General features: G+C 51.9%; 1 protein-coding gene across 1 annotated transcript in view; it reads right to left on the reverse strand.

Moving 5' to 3' along the window:
* CDYL2 (chromodomain Y-like 2) overlaps positions 1,041–17,459 on the reverse strand; it is a 166,962-nt gene continuing 150,543 nt past the window's right edge. The window contains exons 5-7 of the mRNA XM_018061754.1: positions 12,178–12,388; positions 10,280–10,423; positions 1,041–7,700 (exon numbers count right to left, since the gene is read on the reverse strand). Coding sequence (XP_017917243.1) covers positions 7,542–7,700; positions 10,280–10,423; positions 12,178–12,388 — 514 coding nt within the window. The 3' untranslated portion in view covers positions 1,041–7,541. The remainder of the gene's footprint in view (positions 7,701–10,279; positions 10,424–12,177; positions 12,389–17,459) is intronic.

Here is a 17,459-nt window from a genome sequence, read left to right on the forward strand (position 1 = left end):
GGACCAGACACAGTCAGGAGCAAAGGAGTTTCCAGGTTTGATCTTGACTGCTCAGGATGGAGTCAGGACTTCAGAGAAAGGGCAGAGAGGCACACAAGACAACGCTGATGCCACCAAGAACAAGAGAGAGGGAAGGGGACCGTCAGTGGGACGACCCTGGGCTCCCAGCCAGGCTGGCTGGCCCACGCCGCTGGATGCAGATTCGACGGAAAACTAACACCACCGCACCATCCTCTAGGTTCTGAGGGTGTTGGAGGTTATGTAAGCTCTTCTTTCCAGTACCACATTGTGCACAGTCTTGGAATTAAGGCAGGATGACATGTCTTTCTCACACTCCTGGGCCCCAAGATTCTGCATGACAGGGACGGTCTGAGTAATCTTTGCCTCTCGGCACTGGTGTGGCGTAGAGGCAGAGATGGGGGCTCAACACCGCCGCTGGATGGACGGACAGGTAGTCCCTCCCACAGAGTTCCCTGCTGCCTCAAGCCCCTGACAGACTTCTTCTTCCTCTTTCCTGGGGCCTCCATGTCGTCTCCAGAGCTAGGCGTCCTCAGCAGCATGCTCCTCCTGAGAGCCACTACGTGACGACCAAGGCAAAGAGACAGACTTCGTGTAATTCCATAGTGACAAACACGCTCGTGAGTCACGTGTGCAGCTGGGATTGTGTAAAACCAAGCTCTGCAGAGGTTCATCTCCAGTGAGGAGGGATTGCTATGCAAAGAAACATGCTGGGTGGGCCAGGGAAGGGGTGGATGTTCCTACCAATTTCTGACAAATCCTACCTGCACCCCTCCCCATTTCCAGGTCCTCTGTTACCAACCCATTGCCCCCGCAGCGATCCACCAGCCTGAATTACTGAAGCTGGAGGTAAATGTGGGTGGGAGGTACTTTTGCTCCCTAGGAACCCAGACACAACCTAGAAGCTTCAGATGTTGCAACCCCCTGGAGACCTCAGAAACGTCTCTGTTTGGAAACCACAGAACTCGTCTGTGAACTTCACCTGCCAGGCTGCCAAAGGGAGGACACGAGTGAACGCAGACCAAGTTTCAACCTTTTTATTCAAAGCAGCTTCTCACGATGTATAAATACTGCATATTAGCACACATGAAAAATACAACTTCTAAGGCACCCAGAAATGTGTTCATACACGTTACAGGACCATTCACAAAGAGAGTGTACAATTTGCTCTAGACAGTCAGCATTTGATAAATCAGAAGATTATTATCCCTCAGTACTGCACCCAGTCTCAGGTAATATTTACAGCATGGTGAGAAAGGGGCGGTGTACCTGCTTTATAAGTCTATGAAGTACTCATACTTACAGATATTCAGAACTAGTTAAAGACTTTCCCATGATCACCTGGCGAAAGAAAACGAGTAGCCTAATTTGCAAAGGTCTCCTTGGATTTCGGTGTGTGTGCTAGATCCAAGATCAAATCTGAACACTCCCAGGGTGGGCCGGAGACATTTTTTGGTAGCCTGCTTCATTATCAGAGGTTTGGTAATAAGCCTTACCACTAGAATCCCACTGCTTCAGTATCAGATCATTTCTCAGCCGGCCGATGGATGAATGGGTTCATTGAGGATGAGCATGGAGCATCTACCTAGTATGAGAAGTGAAGAGATTTCTTCCAGGGCTAAACAGGAAGCAGAATGGGTTGATGGAGAACAAAAAGGAGGTGGAAATTTGGCAACTGTAGGATCTGGCTGCTCAGTGTAGACACGTCTGAAGAACACGCGCTGGAGGCGTCTACACAGATGGACAAATCCTACACTGGTCAGGGACCCTGCAGAAGGCCAGACCTCCACTCTCTACGGTACTGACATGGACAAAGGCTGGGACCACACAGCAGAAACACCCGCCTGGGACAGCGTGTTTCAATCTGAGAAACTCGTCTTTCAGAGCCTTCGCAAGGGGACAACAAATCCCTCTGTAGGGCCAGCCAGGGGGAGCATGAGGCTGGTGGACGGGAGCAGCTTCTCTGCGCCATGAAGCATGCACACCTCTGCCTAAATGTGCCCACAATCTATGCAACTCGTGCTTTGCTGGAATAATGGAATTCTTTGGTCCTTGGTTTTATGAAAGGCAATATTTTCACAATCCTGTCAACATGGGCATCAGCAAATGACTTCAGGCTGGGACTAATGGCACAGGGACACATTAAATACTATATGGAAAATTCCACACCCTCCAAACTGCCCAGTCACCTTAATGAGCTCCAGAGCGAGGCCAGGTGTTGGGCCAACGAGGGAGGGTCAACCCACACGGAGGTCAGAGCAGAGGCTAAAAACTAGATGTCAGCTTTTCTGATTGACACACACACACTGCAAATATCTGAAGCCAGTCTCCATCCTAGTGGGAGATAGGCTGGCTTTATGAACACGTATTTTGAGATGAACCAAATAACTTGACTTTAGCCATTCTATGGCCCTGGTCTCAACATTATCTTTAAACCTTGATAAGGAGAACCAGGAGGTAACTACAGAAGCAGGGCCAATGAGAAAGAATCATTTTTTTAAGTTTAATTTTCAGAGTTTACTTGGTTTTATCAGACCCTGGTGGATGCCCGTCCAGTGAGCTCCACGACTTATGTGCCGTTCAAACAGCCCAGAGTGGGCTGAGACCGGCTCATTTGACGCGCACGTTGCACACCTAGGTTGCCTCTGCCCTGCTACACTCAGGTTCAGTATGGCTTAACACACCTACTTCACCGACAAGACATTCAGCTCATGTGGGAATGCAGATGATGTAACTGAAATCGACTTCAGATTGTCTACACAGTAAGACTCACATGTAAACTTTGTTAACATCTCTCAAGGAGTGCTGACCGCAGCCAGACTGGACATTTCCAGGTCACCTGCAAGGAACCTGGGGTCAACCACCAAGGTCAGCAGCAGGAAATGACATTGGTTCAGAACAAGCGATGGGCCAGCGGCCCTCCCTGTGGCCGTGTCTACACCGCGTGAACAGCACACAGGGGGCTCCAGAACGCCTGTCCGGGGCCCCTTTGTATGGCCAAAGACAATCACCACGGTGTCTAACTGGTCCCTGCTGCCGCTGGCTCAACTGCACTCTCCACATTAGCCATGCTGTACAGACTGCACAGAGTCCATCCACATGGCTTACGCTGCTTAAAAACCCGTATTACCTTTTTTTTTTTTTTTGCAACAAGCTTAAGGCTCTGTTCACAAACTCCATCAACTGCCACACAGTGAGAATTTATGGGGAGATCCTCAACTACATACATAGTTCCAAAGGTTGGAAATTTTTACTGATACTAATGGTAAGGCTTATTCACAAATTCAATACATTTTTTCAAACTCAATTACTTTGAAAAAAAAGAAAATTAACCGGCTCTCTAACAATTTAGGAGCACTCGATTCTAACGGGGAAAAAAAAAAAAAAGGAAACCATTGACACCAAACCAGAATGCTATTTCTTGAAAGAACAAGTGATATTAATGGAAAAGATTGCCTAAAACGCAGATCCTAACTCACCACAGAAATATAAAAGTTTATATTCTGAAAATATATATACTGTATTAAAGTCTGTAAGCATTTCAACCAAAATTTGCAGAAATAACTAAGCAACACTTATCTACAACAAAAATATACATGCAAGACAACCCCCAAATGGTTTCCCTTAAATATCTACAAAAGCAAAGTGTAGATTTTTAAAGATCATACAAAACCATTTACAGAGAATAAAATAAAATACTTAAGAAATCTCATTTAGAGTCTTAAATACTGTGTATATTAGTGAGGATGTCTAAACTAGTATATACAACAGATCTCAGTATCTGAATACAGAAACACAGAAGAGAAGCAATTCTGCATTTTAAATATTCACTTAGGAAGATCTGAAGGTGTTTCTATATTTTTCTTTGTTAAAAAAATTTCCACAGAAACTGGCTTGAAAAATTATATGAATGTGACTAAATTTCAAATTAAAAAAGTGTACAAAATTTTTTAAACCAACAGTTAATCATGGGAAATGCAATTCAGCATCCAGTGAAGGCTATTTTTCAACATGGATATCTGGAAATAGAGTTGCATTGGTCAAAGTCTAGTGTGATTATCATTTTTCCATCCTTATACTAAATTCCACGTGGGAAAAACATATTTTCATGCTTCAGAGAGAACACTTCCCAGTTTACTTTATACCAAACAAGAGTAATATTTTAAATCAATTCTCTACTAGCTTCTTAGAGTTATCCAATTTCATTTCCTAGAGGGTCATTTTCTATGGTTTTCACCCACAGACATTATTTCAGAGCAGGAAGGGATATATGGGTATATCCGCCTTAGGCTGAGCCATGCCAAATGGTGAGGAGCTCTGACCATCTTTGCAAAGCTCTCCAAAAAGCCCTCCTGAACCACACTGTTAACTCAGATGTTTCCACTGCAAGGCCCTGGATGCTAATCACCAGGGCCTGGAGGAGAGGGGAGTCCTTACGCATGCCTCACAGGATGGCACAGGGTGTACTGTCCAGAAGACTTCTTGACTAAAGAAGTACCCTCATCTTCCGCAAAGGCAACCCCAGGACGGGGCTGCCAAGACCAAGTACAATTCCTCTAAGACCTGCCCAGGCTCTGGGTCATGACCGACTGGGTTGGGGAGGGGGTGAGACAGAGTAGAGAGAGGGGAGAAAGGATCGTATGGATGGAGAGAAGGTTCTGGGGTAGAAGATAGGAAAGGAAAACCTGGGCCCCATCTCAAGAAGGCTATGGAGGACAAACCGTGACAGACACAGGTTTGGCGAAATTCAACCCATGTCGGCCGTAAATCGACAACCCATGTCCGTTGGCCGTAAGTTACCTGGATCTCATCTCTGCATTATCAAAGCGACTATTCAGAAAGTGAAAAACTCAGTGGTTTGGTCTACCCTGTAGCTAACAGATTAAACTGGCTTTTGCCCAATTTGTGGAACATCCTTCTTGAACTGACTGTACGGAAACAGCCGAAACACAGACTGTAGGGTAAAACACCTCCTCTTATGCGTGGAACCTGCCCAGGCATTCCACCTGAGTGATGGTTTCACGTTCCTACCTTATCATCAGAGATCCTGGAGGTATTTAGAAGTTTGGATTTGATGATCCAAAGCTATGTTTTAGTCCAAAGCTAAAACACTTCTGGTTTTTTCTGGCAGGGGACAAAGATGGGCACTGAGCCCAAGAAATTTCCAAACATTGTCTTCCATCTCCATCCAACAGGAATCCTAACTCTGCTTCTAGAGACGATGAAGTGGTTGTCCATAGAAGGTGAACAGAAAGCACGGTGCTCTTTCTTTAGACAACTTAGTGATGGGAGAGAGATTACCTGCCAAGAACGAGGCTGTCCAGGGGCTTTGGCAGAGCACACGTTAGCTTTCTCAAAGGAGGAGACAAACCCAAATGGAGATGTGACCACAGGCATCTGGGCAAAGGGAGGTGCTTCCCTATAGTAACAGTTCCTACAGGATCCCACGTGGACCACGGTGGTGGGCAGGGGGTGGGGCTGGTGTACACAGGACTTCAACCCATCTTCCTGTGGATGGATTTAGCCAAGGCAGCTGTCTCCCTGCCGAAGGAAGAAGCAAGTGAGACGTGTGCTCTTCCCTGACTCTCTTGAGGTCACAGGAAAAGGAGTGGGGCTTTCTGCAGAGGGAGCCAAGAGAACCCAGGTTCAAGTGCAGAGACTCCACCTGTCCTCTGAAACACAAAGCTCAGCACCATGAGTCCTCTCCACCTGCCCGGCCCAGGGTGTCCACCTGCCTGGCCCAGGGTGTCCACCTGCCTCCAGAGGAGGGAAGAGGACCAGAGAGGGAGAGGGAACTACAGCAATGACCCTCCCTCAGCCGCCCTCCCCTCCCTCAGCTGAGCCCAGCTCTCGCCGCTCCCCTCCTCTCTCCAAGGAAGGGCCGGGAGGGGCTGGGGACTGACAGAGGGCAGAGGAGAGGGGCAAGCGGCGGTCCTTGAGAACACTCGGGGGCTGGGGTGGAAATGGAAAGATCCTGCCACTCTGAGAACCAAACTTCCTCTGGTGTGACCCCCACGCAGAAGAACATGGCCCTGTAACCTCTCTGCTTGAACCCTGATGCTGACCTTCTCCTCTGCAACCAAAACCAAGGCCCCAAACCAAAACCTCTCCTCCCCTATGGCCAATCTGGGGACTTCGGGCTGCCAGCCTGAACACAAACGCTGGGGCCCCTCTGTGGCCCACGGGCAGAGGCTTAATCCCTGCTGCTGCTCCCTCATGGGAGGAAAGAGCCTGAAAACAGGACTTCTGGAGGCAGAAAGGCTTAGCCCGCTGCTGACAGCCCCACAGAGCGGGGACTCTCCCCCACCTCTCTGGGAGGCCCCAACCAGATACCACTGCCCATGAGAAAGGGGCTCTGAAAGTCAAGCCCCCAAGGAAGAAGTGTCCCTCAGTAGTATGCAACCCCCAGGGGGCCCAGCCCCACCTGTTCCCGACATCCAGGGATTAGCGACTGGCTGTGTCTCAGGACCATTCAGGCGGGAGGCCCCTTTATCTCCTTAAGGGCAGCGGGGCAAAGAGAAGACCTTTCCATGACTTCTCCTAGAACAAGTGTTCAGTGACCACAGAGCTGTTTCATATGCAGAGAATCTGGTGCAGAACCGTTCCTTCCAATCCTAGCAATCCCATTTCTATCTCTCTGAATTTTACATCTCCGTGGTTCATTGCTAGAATGCACCAAACAGCTCGAACCCTGTATGGGATTTGGTCTAGGGCAGTATGAAAATAGTATCTGCGTGAACAACAGATACTGTAACATATAAACAAAAATAAATAAATTAAATAAGTCTGATTAAAGGGGAAAAAAATCCACTTTCCTAGTAGTTTGTGTGTTTTGCAAAACTAGCTTTACATATAATATACATAAATTATCAGAATTTCCACTTACATTGTTTTAAAAAATATATATTTAACAAAACGCTCCTAAATGTACAATATCTGGGTTTTGTAAATCACTTGGTTGGGTTGTTAAGACCAAGCCCTAAAAGTCACACAGACATGCATCAGAGAGGAGACTGAGGCCGGCTCCACATAAGCGTTCTGCTCATTGCTCTGGAAAATCCCCTAAGACTGGCCGTCCCCCGGTCACTGGATCTGCCCTTAGCCACAGAGAGCCATGGCAGCTGTGTCTCCACGTCAGAGGCACTGTGTCAGACACAGCCTGAGTCAGAGGGACTGGTGGGGTGAGGGGACTGGTCTTCCTTCCTGGACAAGGATGGTGCATCTCAGCAAGTGGGGCAGGACAAGGGCGCCTGGCAAAGGCCTGGGAAGAGATAGCCCTCGATGGCCCCCCAGCCAGTTGGGGTTTGAGGTGTGGACACGGGGCAGGAGGCCAAGCACACTGCGTTTCCCATCATTACACAAAACCAAACCAATGAGGAGCAACCAAAGGACACAAGGAAATGGACACAACCCTAGGGACAGAGAGACACCTGGACAGACTCCTCGGCCGAGCATACACTGGGCTCCGATCTCTGAAACACAGGGGCGGAGCTGGAAGTCAGGGGCCCTGCAGTGCTGGGCCCTCAGACTTCGTAAATTTTGTCCTGCAGGTAGCTGAAGAGGGAATCCAGGCCTTTGGAGGAGCTCCAGAGTTGCTTGAGCATGATGCATTCTTTCTCATTCACGTCTTCAAGCACCGACCTCAGGAAGCTCCGCACGAGGCATTTTGACTCCTCCAGCACCTGCAGGGAAATGCACGAGCCTCATCAGCCAGGCGCCAGGGACTCTGCTCCCGAGGGACGTGCTTGGCCTGGGTAACCTCCTGATGTCCACAGCCAGAGGAGGCGCCTCCTGTGGTCCCGGGCTTCCCCGGCCGCTGCCCCTTGGCAACACCAGGAACAGGTTGCACATGCGCCCAGATGTCAAGCCCTCAGTGCCTGGGATGGATGAGTGGGACCTGTGTTAACCCCGACTGCAAGGACTTGGTCTTTCACCCACAGGTGACAGATACTCAGTATCACTTTCTATGGATGTCAGGAAAAAACTTGGGGAGATACTGCTTTAACCTCCGTGTGCTACCTAACTCAAGAATGGCTGGGATCACAGAGTAAGATAAGGAAATGAACTAACGGGTTGCCAGAGTACCCACAGGACCCACCTCGACAGCAACGTCCCTTGTTCAGGCTTAGCAGTAACAGCAGTGGTAGTCAAAGTAGCGATCCTTGCAATAGCAAGTAATAACAATGGCAATAAATGGCAGTGACGAGCAATAATAGTGACAACAGTAATACTGTAGTATCATAGCTGTGATAACCGTAATGTTAGTGGTGGTAATAACGGTAACAGTAGTAACAGAACTATAGTATTACAGTAGCAATCATAGTATCGCCAGGGACAGTAATACGATAGTATTATATTGCAGCAGTATTAATGATTTGAATATTAGTAATACAGTAGCCAGCGTGGAAAAACTAGCAATAATAATCATGATCGTGAGTGAGAACCGTCGCAGCAATCACAGGACAGCAAAGCCACTACGACCACCATTAGTTGTCAGCTCCGTGACAGGCACTCTCCATGCAGTCATTCATTCCCACCTCAAGTTCACTCCACAGACAGGCAGTATGTGTATCTCCCCATGACAGATGAAGGACCCGAGCTCAGGGAAGTGGACGTGCCCATGGCTGCCTGGTGGACACGCCCTGCAAACCCCTGGCTGATTCTGTAGGCCCCACGGCTGCCTCAGTCTGGCAGAGGCACGGCTGGCAGCAAAGTGTCCGAGCACCCTTCTACTTGCCTCCCCATTCTCTGCGGACGTGGGGACTTCAGCTCTCAGTCTCCCCAAGTGCTTTCAAACAGAAAACAGCAAGACAAGAGCTCCCTTGCTCAAGCAGGCTGGAAGTGGGCAGTGACCCTATCCTTCAGCTTGGGCTGGAGGCTCACAGGTGGTAAGGAGGGGCCGGCTGATGAAGGACACCTCTTCCTTCCCCCAAATTTCTCCAAAGACCACCATCTCCGGGGGCATGGGGGAGATTCCTGTCTCCGGTGAATCACCCCGAAGCTCCTGAACTCCTGTCTGTGGACAGGAGAGTCTTCCTTGCAGGACTTCTTCAAAAGCCGGTTTCGTCTGAGCACCCCCAGAGGTCAGACTCCTCAGGGGAGCTTTGGGGTCTTTGTCCTCCTGCCTTTTCAGCCTCATGGCCCCCCAAAATGCTGTGTGCCAGCTCACACCACCAGGAGCCACTGCCTGAACCCCACATGCCCTCACTCACACCGCTTACCCCACTAAGAGCGTCTACCCACTCCTGCAGGCAGCGGCCCCTATGGCACCAACCACCCCTGTCTGCCTGGGCCATGCAGTTTCCTGGGACTTGAGATCTCTGGGGCTAAAACCACAGGAGAGAGTTCTGGGCAAAGAGTTGGCCGCCAGAGTCATCAGGAAGATTGAAAGAGAATCCACGTAAAGAGCTGAGCAAAGGGCTTGGCCCATGACAAACGACCACCAAGATGGCAGGGCTGTCCCCACCCTGCCACCATCCCTGGGACCACAGGCTTCCTGGAGGCAGCGCTGACACCGTGGGTGTCTGTAAAGGCTGGCGGGGGCAATCAGGAGGTAAGTGACTGTGGGTGGGGACTCAGGGTAGACGGGGAGAAGGGGGAGGTGACCGCTCGGCCCCCACAGTCCAGCCCAGCTCCCCGTGACGCTAGAGCACAGAAAGCGTCCGGACCTTCTGCTCTCAGAGCGCCCTTTCTCCTGCCCTGCCCTTTCCCCCCCATCCCCGGGGTATTCCCACGCAGCGCTCAGGACGACTTTTATGAGATAAAATCAACAGTTAAAACCCGGTGCCTCCACGGAGGTGTTATTCACTTATCCAGTTTTCAAGGAGTCTTCAGAGTTGAACTGTAGACTTTAAATGTGCCGCGTGCTGGGTGGGCAGGAGAAATGAGGTTCCAGGGCAGCAGGAACTGTTGTTTCTCATCTCTCAGCTGGCTCGTACCCTGCCCTTATTCGCTCTTGCTTCCCCTTCTTTGAAAACCGTAGATGATTTGTGTGTCTGTGCAAGTTTGGGAGCTTTAAGGCACCACTTCTGCCCCAGGCTATAAATCTCTTCTGAGGTTTTCGCACTGCACCTGACGTGGGAACACCTAACGGTGCTGACCGTCTCCCTCTGGATTTAAGCTCTCAGCACCGAGACTCGGCCTCTGTGAAATCACACAGGGCCTCCCATGTACTCCCTGTGTGACCTCTGGCAAGTCAGACACTCCCTTCCAGTCTCTCTGCCCCACCTGCGAGAATAGCGCGCAGAGACGCAGAACTCACCACCGCGCTGCAGGAGGCCATCTCCTTGACCCGCAGCATGACCTCCTGGCTGAACGTGGTCGGCCAGAAGACCTGGGACACCAGGCCTCTGCTGCATGCCTCCTGGGCAGTGAGCTTCCGCCCACAGAAGAGCATCTCGTTGGCCTGAAAAAGCAAAGGCAGGAGAAAGCTGAGAGCCGGTATGCCTGTGGGCCTGTTAACAAGTCAGCATGCTGCGGGTGATGGTCCCAGTTCTCAGAGGCGGCATCCTTAACTGGGGACCAAAGATGCCGCGGGGCCTATTTGCCAACGCTTGTGTCTGTATGCATCTTTCTGAGCAGAGGGCCCCCAGCTTCCATTAAATTCCCAAAAGAAGTCGTGTACCTACAGGAGCTTCGTCTGCCTAATACCCCTCCCCATGTCTGGTGGCAGACCCCCCAGGAGGGACTTGGGACAGTTCAGAGTTGACACCCCGTCCTTGATGGCTGATATGGGAATAAACAGAAGAGCCACCCCAGGCATTAAAGCTCTCTGTGAGGTCCCCAAGCTGGAGAGGATGGGGAAGAATCTTCCTCCTTCTCTGGTGGCTTAAGCCACTCAGCCCAGGGCCACCCACTGCTGTGTCTGTCCCTGCTCCGTGGAGACAAGGAGCTGCAAAGACAGGATGGACAGAGAACAAGAGCCCTGCAGGCTCTGGGATGCCAGGGCCTGGCACCCCCAACAGGGGCTCTGTTGCTGGACCTGCCAGTTATGGGAACCGGTAAACTCTCTGTTCCCCCCACACCATCCTTTAAGCCACCTCAGGGGTCTCCCTCACTGACTGCCCAAAAGGTCCTGAGTAACAACATGATCCCGACACAGAATGCATCCTTTCCAGGGGCCCAGGGCTGGCTGCAGGCGCTGCCCAGCAGCCAAGGTTAGAAACCCCTCCTGCCTTCCACAGAGTCCTCTGCACTCTGCTCCCCGAAGAACTTCTCTCAGGTGGTATTCGTGTTCTGGGAGGAGCTACACGGATAAGGTCCTAAGCAAAGGCAGGGCACAGTGCAACCACCACTGACACCCACGAGTGGCTCTCCCACTGACAATCAGGGCAAGACGGCCGTAGCCCCTCCCTCCTTCAGGACAAGTCCCTGCCTCCTTCCCACAGCGGACCATGCAAGCCCCTCCCTGACTGCTGTCGACCAGCCTCCCCTCCAGTCCCCTTCCTGGCATGCTTAGCTGCTCTTAGGCAGATGTTAAAATGCCAAGCTCTCCCAGCCTCTGGATTTGTGCACCCGCTTCCCCTCTGGGAGGGTCATGATGACCAAAAGGACAATCTTTCATGCCTGAGGAGTGAAATTTGTCAGGTCGGTAACAGGCTAATGGATGCATCTGGTTGGAGATTTGAAGACGAACACACGCTGTATGTATTCAGAGACAAGAGACACCATCTCAGGAAGGAGAAATGTGAGGAAGAAATCCAGCGGAAGAAGCCAAATGGGACATAGTCAGTTGGCAAAAACAGGTCTCAATCGGGAACACTCTTGGAGTTTCAGAAATGATTGAAATGAAAGAGACAAGGCTCTGCAATGTTAATATGTTTGTGACCATCAAGGCCGGGAGGAATGGGGCAGAGCACAGAGGCTGAGGTCACAGGGGAAAGTGCCTGCCTCATCTGCCCGCCACTGCTGAGGCTGTGAGCCGCAAGAAAGTGGCCCCAGCTCCTGAGTCCAAACCACCTTGCAATCCACCTGCTGGGCAGGCTGTGTAGACACCGGCAGGCAGCAACCCCAGGGAGGCAGAAGCTGAGATGGCCTGCAGACTGCACGGGCAGGAGCAGCCCTGGGCCTCTACCCACGTGAAGGGCTGCGTCCTCAACACCAGGACAGAGGAGGGGTGCTCTGGCGCCCCAAATGTGCTGCAGAGACGAGGAGGCTTACCAGGGCGACGCCCAGGATCTGGGGGAAGGTGTAGGAGGAGCAGCCGGCAGGCGTGAGGCGGATGGTGGCGTACGGGGTCTGGAACCAGGCCTTCTCGCTGGCCCACACGATGTCACAGAGGGGCAGGATGGAGGCGCCCAGGCCCAGAGCAGGCCCGTTGATCGCCACGACGATGGGCTTCTTGAACTGGATAAAGGCCTTCACAAAGTCCCTGGGGAAAAGAGAGCCCCTCTTTAGCAGGTGAATGGATTTGCCAAGACCCACAGACCAGCTTGATTCTGTCGAGGTGGGAATAAGCCTCCCTGGGTGCTGGGAAGCACCCACGGGTCATCAGGGGACCTCCCAGATGGCGAGCCCTGGAGCCACAGGCATGGCACAGTGCTTGGCATCAGATTTTCAGGGGAAAACTCACGGAGTGACCATGGTTTGCCCAGAAGATCCCAGGTCGAGCCCATGGTCCCAGCACTGCACCTGGCTACCCTGCCCTCCCACCTCCAAGACGGGAATGAAGAGCAAACGTCCTTAAGGAAGACAGCCTGAGTGTTAGCGTTCAGAACGGAGCTAAGAGGGTCTTATAAGGAGGGGTATTTGAACTCAAGGAGAGAAGGAATGTTCTAAGGGCAGGGGTGAGGGTGGAGTGGGCGCCTTTGGCGGCATGAACGTCTTGTTCCTGGAGGTACCCCAAGTCTGGCCTGATGATCACCCTGAGTGAGCTTTAGACCATGGGCACAGGTGGGGACTGACGACCTCTAAAGAGTTCTTTCAGTATCAGGACTATCTGATTCTGGATTACCTACAGGCATACCAGACTCACTGAATGTGGTTCTAGAATGTTGATGAAGGTCTGTATGTTTGGGTGGCTTTGGCCAAAATTGGGGAAAGATGCTGGGCTCCCCTGGGGGCATGAGGCATCGCTCTCCGTGGCTATGGATCAGGCAATGTCGCCTCCCTGTCCTGCACCGAGCAAGCTTACAACATGCATCTTGAATATTAAACACCTACAGGGCACCGGTAGGGGCACCTACAACGACCTCCAGTCCTCTGCCTTAGGACACTCTTCACCTTTCCCCTATCTGCTTCATAAGGTCCATAAAACATTAATGTTCATCTGGACATGGAGGAAAAACCCAGGATGTCTAGTAAAGCCTGCAGCCCTCATTATTTTCAGGTAGAAGATTGGAAACTAACAGGAACTTGCAAGAATAAAATCCAGACTCCAAACCGTGGCCTTGGTCTGCCTCCGCTTCCCTCTCCAGACTCATCTCCTGTCTCTCTCACCTCTGCTCACTGTGCAGGGGTGGCCTGGGCCTTCTGCGAGTTCTCGGAAAACTCCGTGATCGGGATTTGCAATTATCCCAATTATCTGCTGCTTGCTTGAACACTCCTCCTCTTCCAGTTCCTTAAGGAAACTCACAGGTCTGCCTCATGCCCTGCTTGGTCTCCAAGCACATCGGGATGAACACTTGGTAAATCATCTCCCAGAAAGAGAGCAAGGCCGGTAGATGTGTGGTATGGAGGCACTGGCTGGTCATCAGACCTGCTTTCCCTTCCTTCTTCTTCCTGGGGTTACTGTTGGAACATGGTCTCCCTGGCAGCTGGCTATGCCCAAGTAACCAGGTGCCGGCCGACATGAGCAGAAACCAGATACACACTCTGGGCCTGGTACAAGAAAATCTCCCCCCACACAGCCCTCCCAGCTTGACAGGCTCAGCAATCTTGGAACACATTTGTTGAATCACAAAATGGCAGGTGTTTGGGTTCCTGACTCAGCCCTTGGGGGACAGCCACGGGTTGATCAGTAATATCTACTCTGAGTTCACACATGCAAGAAGTAAATTTCTTTCACAGCTGAGCCATTATGTGTGTTGGGGGTTCATTTGTTACAGCAGCGAATACTTAACTTATACAAACATCAAGCTGATTTATCTCTTCTCAATTGATACTATTCCCTCAAATTCATCTCAAAAAAATCTGGGTATCACAGTGATATGCCAGGATTAGACTGAACTGTGAGAAGACAGCTTAACACTCCTGACGTGGGGGTTATCTTGGGACCTACGTGTTGTCACAAAACATGCACCCAGGCTTGAGCCGTTGGATTTCCTGACTTCTGTGCGACTCTGTGAGTAGACTCTTTGGGACGCACCTCAGCCACTGTTGCCCAGCGCAGCTGACCCCAGAAGGACACTGCTGCACAGAGGGAGATGTGGCCCTATGGCCTTCTGAATCCTGGGTCTCCAGTGGCCTGTTTCCTAGCTTGGCTTCCTAACTTCATGGCCCCAGTCACTGGTTTTAACAGGAACTTTTTGCCAAATGCAATTCGGAATTTGCAGGGGGAAGTGGGGCTTCTTTGCAGGGTCCTTGGAACCACAGGGTTTGGGTTTGGGATTTTCAACAGACGTCCCATTCCTAAACCCCCTGGTACAACTCCAGGATCTTGGATTTCACAGTTGGGAAGGACGTTAACAGAGAGGCAGGGAACCAGATCTTCCACTTGGCATAGAATCACCTCCTGAGGATGCATCACAGCCTCTGCTGCACACTCTCAGTAAAGGGGGCCCACCCCTATCAGGACGTCCCCCCCTGCTGCGGCCCCTCTGATACTCCTATTCCCTCTGCTTCACCATCCACACGACAGCCCTTCCAGAAAGTCACTTGGGCACTCACGACTCTCCAGGAGCTTCCTCTTCCAGACCCCAGAAACTTTCATGCTGTTTTTTCCAACCTGAGCTCTGTGCACAGGCACCAAGGACCCCCAAGGAGGGCAGATGGGCCCAAGCATGCTCAGCTCCAACCCTCTGACCCTTCGACCCACCCTCCCATTTCAGTCCAGCGTGCTAAGTGCTGTTGCTTCGGTTGTGTCTGACTCTTGCAAACCCACGGACTATAGTCGACCAGGCTCCTCTGTCCATGGGACTTTCCAGGCAAGAGTTCTGAAATGGGTTGCCATTCCCTTCTGCATTCAATCCAGCAGACTTGCAAATTCATTTCCTTGATATAAAACATGGTGAGCAGACCACACTCCCCTTCCTTTTCTTCTCACCTCGAGCAGGAGATCTCTATCGCGAGGGCCCGCTGGATGTGGAAGCCAGACAGCAAGCAGGATATTGCATTACAGATGCTACCGCTCAGATATCTGATTCTGGCCTGGGTGGCAGGGCAGCACTGGGGAGATGGCTGGTGTGTCCCCCCATGTCAGAGTCCCTTAGGCTCATGCCAGCCTCCACTCAACCTGAGCCCACGCTGGGAGCTGCAGGCTGGGCTGATGTGGCAGGAGGATCAGGAACTTTGGGGGCTGGAGGACTTGGCCTCCAGCTTCAACACTGCCCCTAATGAGTGGGGAGACCTGGGACAAGTCGCCTAGTCTCTGGAGCCTCATTTGGCTTCTCATAAAACGGGAAAGCCAGAGACTTCAACGTGAGGGTCCACCCAGCACCAGCTCAGAGCCTGGCACACGCATCTCTGTCATCACGGTCAGCACATCAGCCGGGGAGGGCGGACACAGCTTTCACGCTGTTCCCAGTGGTCTGTGAGCGTCTCTCCTGGCCCACAGAAGACTCGGAGCAAGCTCTTGCATCGGGGGTGTCCAGAGTCCACCCAGAGCACTTGGCAACTGTGACCCTGCTGCCCGTTCCCCATAATGGGAGCCGTGGGGTGCAGCCCCCCACTGCCAACCTTCAGAGCCAAGTCAGCCAAGATGGGGCATGTGGGCACCAGGCACATACACAGTGACAGGCACCCTGGGCCCCTCACCAGAAGCCCACTCCATCGTCAGATCCAGGCTTTTAGCTAGACCTCATGGCTGGAAGTAATGGGAAGAACAGTGAGAATCATTCTTTACACCAGTCCTAAGTACTCATTATGGGCCCGGAATGGACCGAGTACTGCACACAGGTAATCTGACTCCTTCTCGTCCCAGCATCCAGCCAGCAGGCCATGGTCTCCCCTGTGAGGGGTTCAGGTGAGGCCGGCCTCTCTGCCGGGATGGAGCACACAGCTTTGTTTGGGTCCTGGATAGAGGCTTCTGCGGAGTGAGTCATCCGAGCTCTTCCCACATCTGCTAGTTCATTCAGCGAACATCTGCAGAGGGCGGGCAGCTTCCCGGGCCAGGTGCAGGCGTGTTTTCTTTAGGAAACTATCAGGATGGGGAGGGACCACGGCTGGGGTGCCACGGCCGGGTGTCTGGCCCGGATCCTGGGCTCAGCCCAGCCAATATCGTGCGTAAGAACCGCAATGGACGCCAGCAGCTTACGAGGTTCTGTGGCCAAAATACGTATTGGCCTTGGAAGATTCTGAATGAAGTTCTTTTACAAGAGACCTCTCAGACTGTAAATTTCTTAACATGCCTGGAGAAGCCGCAGAAGAGGGGACAGACCTCATTTATCAGCAGGGTCCCTCATTCACGATGCTTCTCTGGAAAGCTGCAGAAAGTTTTCCGGGAAATGCTTGTCTAGAACACTGTGGTTCTAGAACTTCTGGTGCATATGTGTTAAGTCGCTTTCAGTCACGTCTGACTCTTTGTGACCCTATAGACTTATAGGCCACCAGGCTCCTCTGTCCATGGGATTCTCCAGGCAAGAATAATGGAGTGTGTTACCATGCCCTCGTCCAGGGGATCTTCCCGATTGCTGGTGCACTCAGTCAATGTGGAGAAGCCTCTTGGTTGGCACGCGGCAGGGGTTCCTGATCTTGCTTTCATAGTAGAATCACCAAAGAAATTTTGAAACCCAAGACATGCTGCCCCAGCACTCCCCTCACTCATTAAGCCCAAAGCTCCTGGAGATGCTGCCAAGCCGCTGGGTTTTAGAAAAGCTCCCTGGGCTGAGAACCAGTGGTCCAGAGGACGCGTGGTCCCCAGACAAGTCATGGTTCGGTGGTGCGGCCTGGTCCCTGGAGAAGGGGCACTTAGTCCACGTAAGGTGTAGCCGCGGGTGTGTGCCCTTCCCAGGGTGGCGGCACACCCGGAAGGGCAGCCTTGCTGCCCACTGAAGACAGCCTTGCTGGAAGTCACACTCACTTGCTTCTGACAGATCAGTAAAGAATGAGGTTGTAACCACACGTTGCTTTCCCAAAAGAGATACTGATCTATGGGAGTGGATGTCCTCCCCAGGATCCCAGCTTTTGCCCCAAAGACAACGCAAGAGGGGGAAATGCTCCCCACCCAAGGGTCGGCATATACAGAGCTGCCCACGTCCCTCCTCCTCCTCATGGCTGAGCCGTGTCAGCTCCATGAGGCTGGGATGCCCAGAAAAGCAAAGATTTCACCACCAGGCAGACGGTGG

The sequence above is a fragment of the Capra hircus genome, chromosome 18, assembly GCF_001704415.2.
Source record: "Capra hircus breed San Clemente chromosome 18, ASM170441v1, whole genome shotgun sequence".
NCBI classification, from domain to species: Eukaryota; Metazoa; Chordata; class Mammalia; order Artiodactyla; family Bovidae; genus Capra; species Capra hircus.